The 10,184-nt window shown below is 42.9% G+C and overlaps 1 protein-coding gene across 1 annotated transcript; it reads left to right on the forward strand.

Moving 5' to 3' along the window:
* Positions 1 to 530: 530 nt before the first annotated feature.
* On the forward strand, positions 531 to 9,616 carry LOC149352496 (selenoprotein K-like). Its single transcript, XM_089581695.1, has 6 exons — positions 531 to 738; positions 833 to 920; positions 5,240 to 5,258; positions 5,342 to 5,403; positions 8,833 to 8,888; positions 9,328 to 9,616. The coding sequence occupies exons 1-6, from the start codon at positions 720 to 722 to the stop codon at positions 9,360 to 9,362; spliced, it is 279 nt and encodes a 92-aa protein (XP_089437821.1). The 5' UTR covers positions 531 to 719; the 3' UTR covers positions 9,363 to 9,616.
* Positions 9,617 to 10,184: the final 568 nt, after the last annotated feature.

Consider the following 10,184-nt stretch of genomic DNA (forward strand, 5'->3'; position numbering starts at 1 on the left):
GCACCATGTTAATGCTTCCTGGCGGCGAGGTCGACAACGGATTCAGGGTTAACATGCGCGGCTCATTACCGTTCCAATTGACTCACTCCTGAACATCGTTCTTAAAACTGAAAAAGAGAGCCATACTTAGATTTATAACATCAATATACGCCATAACACATCATAACACTTAATTACACTCATAGTAACACACGAAATGTTCTCATAGTATCACGACAGAAACCAGATGCGACACGTACCATCCTCGGCGGAGTACAGAAAAGGGAGGCCTAGCACCTGGCAACGCCTGAGGAGATCTCACTGCGCGCGCTCTAGTGGACAAAGATCAAACAAGAAATTGAACCATTAAATCAACCAAATAATAACTGTGTCATCAACTTAAATTAGGCGCATTACATTAGAGCTTATTTTTATATGCATATTTGAATAAATTAAATGCAGCAGAGGAAATGTGAACGGTAGCGCTAAATGAGTTTGCAGAGGTAGCGGAGGCATTGCTGTCAGGAGTCAGGTCAAGCCACTATAGGCCAAGCCGAACCCGACCAAGCCAGTAAGGCCACGTAAAATTGCGGAGGTTTTGTGGGTTCCGTTGCCTTCGGGGTGAGGCTCCTTGATGGGGCCGATTTTCCCTTCGCGACCGACGTTTTGACGGAAGTTACCCAAGGAAAGTAGGTGCTGCGTTTTGATCTGGCCTCCGCGGTACTCTGCTGACCTGCAAGATGCCGTACATCAACGAACGTAAGCTTGAAACTCTGGGGGGGAAGATGCTCTTCTACGGTGCATTGAAAACTCCCGTCTCATCATGGTGTCGATGGTATTCCTACGTTTATAGGGGGCGAAATCTTGGAGTCTCGACCTCTGTGGAGAATAGGAACCATCACCGAATTCTTTCAAGGATTGGCACGGATGGTCGCCTTGTTGTGAGTCATTTAGACAAGCTTTGAAAGTTGACATCGCGAAGTATTACTCTTAGAAACAAGTTCATAAAAGCGTCATAAAAGTGCGATTTTTGGTGGCGTTGTTTGCATCTCTGCACTTGATAAGTAATATCACCAATGGCGTATCATCGTTGGTATGGATTTTGGCGTTTAACAAACTAGGCTTTCATCCCTTCTTTGACCCGTGACACATCTGCGGCTCACAGAGGACTACGCCTCAGTTTACCACTTCGCGTCCAACTCCTTGCATGAGATTTGAAGATTTGCAGTGAAACCTTGAGAATGTAAACGCCGATGATGATGATGCCCTCAGGCTGAATGGCACATACCCACGGCGGGGGATTGGCCAGGGTGCATAGCGGATACAAACGCACTCATGTACAGGGAATGGAGTAAATTTAAAATTTTGGGACGCAGAGCTAGAATTTTTACAAAACAAAAAATACGGAGAAATAAAAGTTGTGAATTCACATTCTAGCAGAGGAATCTACCAGATGAAATTATATAATCGTGAATAGAATCGAACATTGGTTTCAGGGCATATCCCTTGGCGCTCGCCCCGAAGGATAAGAGAATCGGAATAGATAGAGGAAGCCCAAGCCGAGCGACGGGGATCTCCAAGTAAATTCTACGGAGAGCAGCGAGCCACCGGCAGGAGAGGAAAAAATGTTCTATAGACTCAATTTCGCCACAAGACTCACAAAGGTTGGATATCGAAAGCCCCGATCGGCATAAATAAAGATTTAGCCGCGGTATCCTGCAGCGCAAAAGGGTCATGGACACCTCACATTGCCTCGAACTGCACATCCGCACACTCCAAGGAAATGCCAGGTGTTGAAAATCCGCTGCAGCGAGGAGAGGCTCATGGCTCAAGGTGTGGAAACGCTGGAATCGCTGAAAGCGTGCTAGAGTCAAGTAAACAGTATTTGGGACGAAAGGGACAATAGGACCATCAAGGGCAGACTTTGCTAAAAAATCAGCCCCGTCATTAGAAACAATGCCACAGTGCCCAGGGACCCAGTGAAAGCGTACTTCTGTAACATGTGGAGGAATAAAAAATTGAAGGGAACGGCTCATAGGAGTATCACTCGAGGTTTCAAGCGCTGTCAAAACAGAAAGGTTGTCTGAGAGTATAATAACCCGAGTGATACTGCAGGGAATCCTTATTAAGGCCAACTAAATGGCCAGAAACTCAGCTACAAAAATAGGGGTATAGTCAGGGGCCCGAAATGAGTAGCTCCAATCAAGAGCCCTTGAGTAAATACCAATAGCGGCCTTTTCATTTTGCTGGGAGGCATCTGTATAGACGGCAATATGGTTAGAAAAATTGTCTAGGTACTCCTCTATGAGCCCATTTAACATATTGGCGGGCAGGTTCTTAGCATTCCTTGGGAGGGTGTTGTCAAAGAAGACTGCTGTGTCAGCCCGCCTGTGGTTGACTAGTACTAAAGATCTCATTGATACAGAAATATTTGACAGCAGGGAGTTAATGAACACCACCTGAGGGAGCTTATACCGAGGCCAGGGAGTACCAAAGAAGAGAGTTGGGTTTCGTTGAAGAATGAAGTATTTTCCTTATTGTCTTCCGGTTTCAAGCTAGACTTACATTGCTTGGATTTTTGAAATATTAAATTCTACTGCACGGAAAGTTGTTCTAGGGTCCCCTCTAAATTTTAAGCTCGCTCACTTGTTTATGCATTGCATAATAGAGGATGTTATGAGGCCTTAGTGCTGTCGAAATCTGCGCGTTTGGCATCTTAACCGCAGAGTATATTATATGGCGAAGTGCAAAAGGCGCCTGTGTGCTGTGCGATGCCAGCACACGTTAAACAACCCCGGGTGGGCTTCCGGAGTCCCCCCCCACACACACACATACACCACACTACGGCGGCCCTCATAGCCCATGTGTCGCTTCACGATGTTAAATGCCACAACTTAATTTAGCATCTCTTAAAGGGGCCCAGAAACACAATCTTAGTTAACTGTTTTGCCTGTTGATTGTATACAGTGAGTTATAATGGTGCTATTAGCGTCGGTAACACCGCGTATATTCCGTTTTTTAAATATTTTAATGTCCTCCCAAAAACAACTTCATGGCTCTGATGGTGTCGCCACACAGTGGCGGGTTTTTAGCAGCGGATATGACATCACCTGGCGCGAGCTTGATGATCGGACAAACAGTAAATATACTGCAAATTGTATGAATAAATAGAGACACATTTTGTCACTTGTCTGCGTTTTATATTAGATCAACAAAAACAACTTGTCTTAGATAAAAGCCCTGCAAAGCAAGTAAAAAAAATACACCACCAGGGGCGCTCTGGCATGGAAACGACGCTGCCAGTCTCAGCAAGAACGAGTTACAGCGAGCAGGCAACCATGGAGTACAAACATCCGCGACGTGCTCTGGCTGGCTGTTTTGATTGGTTGCGCCAGGTGCCGTCATTGGGAGAGCGAAATAGAAGTGGGAAGCCCCGCCAAAATCGAGTTGAGGGCAGCGTTTTGTTTGCTTGTATTTTGAATTTTCTTCTCTGAATAACTTCCGTTCCTGTGCATCGATTCCTGTAATTCTTTTTAAGTCAGCATCTGTGTGGCATAAAGAACCCACCTGAAGTATAGCCGGTATCCCCCCAAGCAGTGTTTCGCAGCCCCTTTAACAGCCAGATACAAGTTGCTTAGTGTTGTGGAGTGGGGCACTGGCAGCTGGATGAAAATGCTGCCTAGTATGTACAGTCTTTTTCAAAAGTAACCAGGCTGCATGGTTTGCTTGTCATTCGTATAACAAAGCCCTCACGGCTTCCCTAAAGATCAAAAAGTTCTTTGAAGGTGAGAACAGGGGTTTTTCTTACCATACAGAGATTTATAGCTTGAGGGCTGGCATAATAACTTTGTAGGATGGGGTTGTGGCTGAGCAGAACCTAGGTCGCTTTGCAACGTTCAGCAAAGGTGCAGGCCTAGCGTTCGGGCTGCGAGCGAGCGTCACACCTCAGGATCGTCGTCTTCTTTCACTACTACAGTTCACCACAGTGAGCGAGCACGGCTGCTACACTACAACTTTAATATACGACTGAGAAGAAAAACGTGCAGCCTGGTTACTTTTGACAAAGACTGTACATGTTGTAAATCAGTATCGTTATGGCTTGCAGTATTTCATTACAACTTGTACAGAAAGACACGCTACAAAAAGAACTTACCACTTGGCGCTGGCTGCTGCTTTAGTTCTGGTGCTATTTGGCGCAATTTATTTTTCTTAGACTTGCTTCAAGCTGTTGTGTTTCTCATTTAAACCTATAATTTGTTGAAATGTACATGTTAATTTTTCAGACACAACAAGGTTAGGTTTAGGTTTGTGATACTGTGCAAGACCTGTACGGTATATGCAAAGCACTATACTATGTTGTTGTGCAGCCTAGCTGGCAATGACAGCACTTGCTGAACAGTGTTGTGAAGGAAGCAGTATCACTGTTGAAAAGCTGACACTGCTGAGAAGGAGACAAAGGCACAGCCACTATTAGCCATTATTGTTTAACAACTTCCTCTGCATGCTGAGGACACCTTTAATTTACATGCCACTTGGAGTTAGTTTCTCTAGTTTCTTTTACATTTATCTCCAGAGAACTTGAACAGACTTGAAGCAATATCGTAGGGTCTTTGTAGGGCTCATTTAAGGCACATTATTTGGCATTCTCTCGTTTAGTGAATTTTCCTGATGCTTCACTGGTGTCGCATTATGTTTCACCACTCTGGAGTTGCCTGGCGTTTAATGATTCATTGTCAGTTGTAATTAATGCTTATCAAGGGCTTGCTGGATTCCTTAACAATATCCCTCTGTGACAAATTTTATGTGCTGAACTTAGCAAATGCAAAGTGTGCATGCAGGTTATTTGATGCGATTGAAGTAGCCAGGCTTACCATATTTACTGAGATTGTAACGTGCACCTTTAAAAAAAAAAATGCCATGCACATTAGGATCGGTTATGGAAATGAAACTATTGCAGTCTATTCATTGCTGCAGCAGTTTTATTTTCGTACTCGCTTCTAATGTGCATGTCATTTTTAGACTATTTTTTTCCGGAAAAAGGTGCACGTCAGAATAGAGTAAATACGGTATATGCTCTCTGCATTATAGTGGTTATGACAAAGAAGCAAGGCATTCGTTAACTGCGATAGCCTGTGCCCTCCATGCTTGTGTGACCAAGTGGGCCACTGGTTCATCTGTTGCATACAGAGCTTCTCTGTCTTGGTGTTGTGCCTGTGTTATCTATTTTGTGCCTGCTTATCTATTTTTTTTTTCCTTGCAGCTTCCAGACCTTGTTCATGGTAAGTGCCTTTGATACGTGCACCAGAAATACCGTAAAATTGATTAGAATGCCTGAGCTTACCACAATAAATGTGCTGCGCAGATGGATTCCGGCAGCTCAAGCAGATCATCGGTGTCAAGATCTGGAGGGACAAATTCAAGAAGGTATGTGCACAGAGATGCAAAACAGAGTTCCAGTTTCTAACTGATTGTGTGCTGGCCAAATGAAACCATTTATACAAGGCATGTCAGAATACTTGCACAAATATGGGTGATTGGAATGTAAATGCTGAATCCCCTAACTTAAAAACCTGTGATCCCTTTGGCTATGGTGCATTGAATGAAATAATTCATGGCTGGCAGATTAGGGATTGATTTGCATTCCACAGAAATGTACCATTCATGCCAAAAGTAAATGGAACATGGTCCCATCGTCAAAATATGCTAGTGTCCAGTATGTACTACCATAGCCTGTGTCGATATTAAGCCCATACTTAGAAAGGTTTGATTCTAAGCGGTGTAGTGGTGCTCTTGTAGTATCTTGGAAAGCCTTAAGTTTTGGAGGGGTGACAGTAAGAGGTTCTCACACCACAAAGAGATTTGGAAAACTGGTGGTGCATAATGAGTCACATGGCGTGGCCCAGAAGCAAACCCTTAGGGCTCAAAAATTTTGACAAAGGCCGTATGTATGGTATTTGAAATTTGGGGTGGTGGTATGTTGACACACAAATGTGACAGTGAAACGCTCATGCATAAACACAGTATATCCATCAGTTTCACAAGAAGTACATTTTGACTTCATGTTTCGTTTACTTCTGACATCACTTATACCTTTAACCTTTCGCTATAGGCACTCGTGGAGGGGTCTGTTGCATAGAGCTGAACATTAAAAGAAGTGCCTGCCGCCACGATGGCTCAGTAGTTATGGTGCTTGGCTGCTGACCCAAATGATGCGGGTTCGATCCCAGCCGCGGCAGTTGCATTTCGATGGAGGCGAAATGCTAGTGGTCCGTGTACTGCGCAATGTCAGGTCAGTGCATGTTAAAGAACCCGAGGTGGTCGAAATTATCCTGAGCCCTCCACTATGGTGTCCCTCATAGCGTGAGTTGTTTTGGGTCGTTACCTCATAAAAGCCGGAGTCAAAAAGAAGTGCCATTGCCCAGAAATGCTGTGCATTGGTAGTGCCTGCTGTTGATGGTATGAAGGTGACATGTACTTGTGACCTAAAGCTAAAATTGCCTTTCATTGACTGTGGTAAAGAGACCATGAGACTGACTTTACGACGTAGGTCTGTTTCAAGACATTTATACTTGGACATGCGTTTCTTGCGCAGGGTACGGTGGCTGTAAGGGGAAATGTGACAGGCACAGGAGTGGGTCTGCACAAGTTTGAGATGACAATGTCAAATGGCACCAGAGGCGTCAGGGGAGCTATGTCAGTATGCTGTAGCTATGCAGCATACATTGAGTGCAGGCATTTTGGTGGCTAGTGCTGTGTTAGTGGTTCTCTTCTTGGCAGACATTTGATTTTCATATATAATGCAAAAAGCTGATGGGCAGCTATTCCTCATGAGAGCAAGAACTATGGAGGTAGCACTGATATTTGGCGAGTGCATGCAGACTGCCCCATTGTTTTCTCACACCTTGCCATGCCTAGAGCCATAGCAATTGAAGTGAAGAAAAAAGTCAGCACCTCGAATGAACAAATATATGTAAGGTTCTGCCACTTCCAGAAATTCTCCATTCTGTACTATTGTTCAGTGCAATTATTTAGCTGCACTGCAAACTACGGTTGAAAATAGTCTGGCATGTTTTGAGGTGGGTAGTTTTCGTGTTTATGCATACAAACTTACGATGGCAGTATTCACACACTACTAGCCCTTTTGTTTCTTGTTTGTTTTTAGTGTGCACTTCTTTCAGAGCATTCGTTCGGCACACGAGGACATTTGTATCTATCAGAAACAGAAATGAACTTCAGAGCAATTATGTTGCCTTCAGTTTTTCAATCTGCAGAGGTTTGATTACAAACTGTAAATTAAATGCACACAGGGTGAACCTGCAAGCCCTAGTTCAATTTATTTGTAGCCTGCACTTAAAAAAAAATGATCAAAATTTATTCCAGAGTTGTACATAACACATTACAAGTAATTTAATATTTGTGATCAGTTACATTTTTTTGTAGTTATTCGATTACCTTTTCCTAGCGGTAGCATTCCGGGTAATCGAGTTATTTTTCTGTAATTGCTTACATGGTAATCGGTTATTTTTTTCTAAAGACAAGTTGTAAGCAGTGATATATAGCTTTGAGAACCTCAACCTGACTGCAAACACTGGTGCTAGCGGGGATGTTTCTTCGTGACAGAGTGACAACAGAGATGCTGTGAGGAGGCATCACATGCTATGTATCATGTCTGGACCACAAACGGGTGACCGCAGTCTTCTACGGACGTTCTTATCCCAAGAAATATCACGTGACCACTCTGTAGGGACCCCTGTCCCGTGAGGTGGCGTTTACCTTCCACGACATCCAACTCGGAGGCCACACAAAGCACAGCGCAAAAATGAAGTCTGGTGCTTCATAGAGGATTTGGACCCTAGCAACAAAAAGTTGCGTGAATACGAGCTGGTGCGTGAGGTATTCATACCACATACATTAAGGGAGTGTTCAGTGTAGGTTCTGATCTCTTCACGAGGGCATGCAAGAAAATTAGATATGAGAACTTTGAACAACTCCTCTTGAAAATTATAATGTGTAACAAATTGCCAAGCAAGCCATAGTAGTTCATTGTAGTCTCAGTAAATTTGTGTTATGGCAATAAAAGTTGGGAAAAAAATAGCGCAGTAGTAATCAATTAATTTCCTGTAATTGTTCAGTTAATTTTCTAGGGCTGTAATTGACCACTGATTTCAGATTAATTGTGATCATAATCGGTTACATACTTTCTCTAATGTGTACAAGACTGCTTTAGCCTTCTCAAGAAACTGATAGTACAGTTCAGTGTGAAATCAAGAAGCTTTTCCTTTGCGGTGAAGTAATGCCAAAGATTGTTCAGAAACCACGCAGTTACTTAAAAGCCCATTGTTGTCTTGGCAGACATAATGTGTCCACTGCGAACTTTTGCACTGCAGTTTGGTGATTGAAAAAGTGAGCCATTTATCACACGAGATTTGTACCCGGTTTGACAGCCAGCCACAAGGTGTTTGTTATTCCGACGACGTCACCTATTTGAAGAGTTTGCTGCATTGCATACCACTTTGAGCTACAGAAAAAAACTAGCAATGATCCGGCAAAGCAGTCAAAAGCAGCACTTGCACAGCCTCTGCGTGCAACAACATAGATGAAGAGGAATGAAAGCCGCGAATTCATTCATCACCATTTATACGGCGGCTCCTCTCCCAACGGCAGCAGCCCCTACTACAGCAAAAAAATTTCCCCGCTCTTTGCGCGCCTCTCTCTCATGGCATTCTAGAGTGCCCATCACACTTACCCTTCCAGCCACTGTACTTAGGGCACCAGCCTTTGTGTTTGCCTTGGTCGCCAGAATTTGATTCCAGTACAAAAACAGAAAACGATCTGCATTTGCTTTCTGTGTAGACCTCCTGGGCCTCCACGTAGGCGCCAGATTGGCGGGCTTGGAGGCATCAGTTCGGGTAAGTTTCATTGAAGATTGAACTTTATAGCTCTCAGAAACTTTCTATGGTAGCATTGAACACATTTGCATAGTGTGTATCCTAGGCAGCCAGTGTTACGCCTTACAAAGCAGGCTTTGTATTATCTGCTTTGTACAAGTACATAAGTTTCTAGTCTTGAATATATATTTTCAGTGTGACAGTAGGTATATGTGGAAAAAGATTTTTTTTTTTTTTTTCAGTCCTCGTTGAAATAGCTATGGAAAGCCATATAGGACCATAATTACCCAATTCTAAGATGCACCTTAATTTCGTGTCGTGAAAACCGAAAACTAAAAATTTGTGCATAGTTTTGAAGCAATGCATTAGTGCTAGTCACTCTGTTCATTAAGATTGTGTAAAATTAGAGCATAATGCACCAAGCATTGACATTCGTCTTTTTTTTTCCTTCAAATGTCAGGTACAATGGACTGCCCTCTTCCTGGAGGAGGATGAGGCTAAAGGGTCTTCTGTGCACAGAAGACCCGTGAACCACACTGCATGCCTTGAAGCACACTCCTCAGGCAACATTATGATGCTAGCTCTTTAAACTCTACTGAGAGTGGGGTGAAGCTGAAGCCTTGTTGAAGAGTTGCTTCTAATTGTATCAAATTATATATTCATACGGCATCACAAGATTGCTGTGCGTATCTACAGTAAAGTTCAGCTGACTTTACACATGGTTTAATAAAGCGCATGACCAAGCCTCAGATTGCCTTTAACTTGCTGTTACCTAATAACTTGGAATTTTGACATTTGTATTACACTTTTCAATGTTATTAGTATTGCTGAAGTTTGAAATGTAAATTTTTGCATGACTCCTTCAGGTACTGCATCCACATTTTTGGATGCGACTATGAAGTCCTCGTATACAAGGCGCAATGTCCGCAAATGTGTGCAATAAAAATGTGCTGGAATATATAAATGTTTATTTTTTTTTTTCACAAATTCACAGAATCGTTTTATGCATAAACAATTTTCCTCTCAAAAGATCTGACACCTCAAGATGTTAATTTTAGTTACTGCACACCAAGAGCATTTTGCACTACAAAGGGCAGGAATTAAACAACAAAAGTAATAGTAGCATAAAAATAAGCAAATACAAAACAGAAGAAAATACTGCAGCTACAGAAAGCATAGAAACCTTGTTAATGGTATGCAGATATTTGAATACAAAAGTAGAAAAGCAAGAAACGCTTTAGAACTCCATATCGTCATGGCAACATGCCTTTGGAGATTCATAAATGTGTAGCGCACCAGTCACAGATGTCCTGAGAA

The sequence above is a fragment of the Amblyomma mixtum genome, chromosome 3 (assembly GCF_055824585.1).
Source record: "Amblyomma mixtum isolate Tamu chromosome 3, ASM5582458v1, whole genome shotgun sequence".
In the NCBI taxonomy this organism is placed as follows: Eukaryota; Metazoa; Arthropoda; class Arachnida; order Ixodida; family Ixodidae; genus Amblyomma; species Amblyomma mixtum.

What these genes read in the sequence shown, in the direction of transcription:
- LOC149352496 (XM_089581695.1), top strand. An exon ending in GGAGGGACAAATTCAAGAAG is followed by an intron (nt 5,404 to 8,832) that starts GTATGTGCACAG and finishes CTTTCTGTGTAG; the next exon opens with ACCTCCTGGGCCTCCACGTA. An exon ending in GCTTGGAGGCATCAGTTCGG is followed by an intron (nt 8,889 to 9,327) that starts GTAAGTTTCATT and finishes TTCAAATGTCAG; the next exon opens with GTACAATGGACTGCCCTCTT.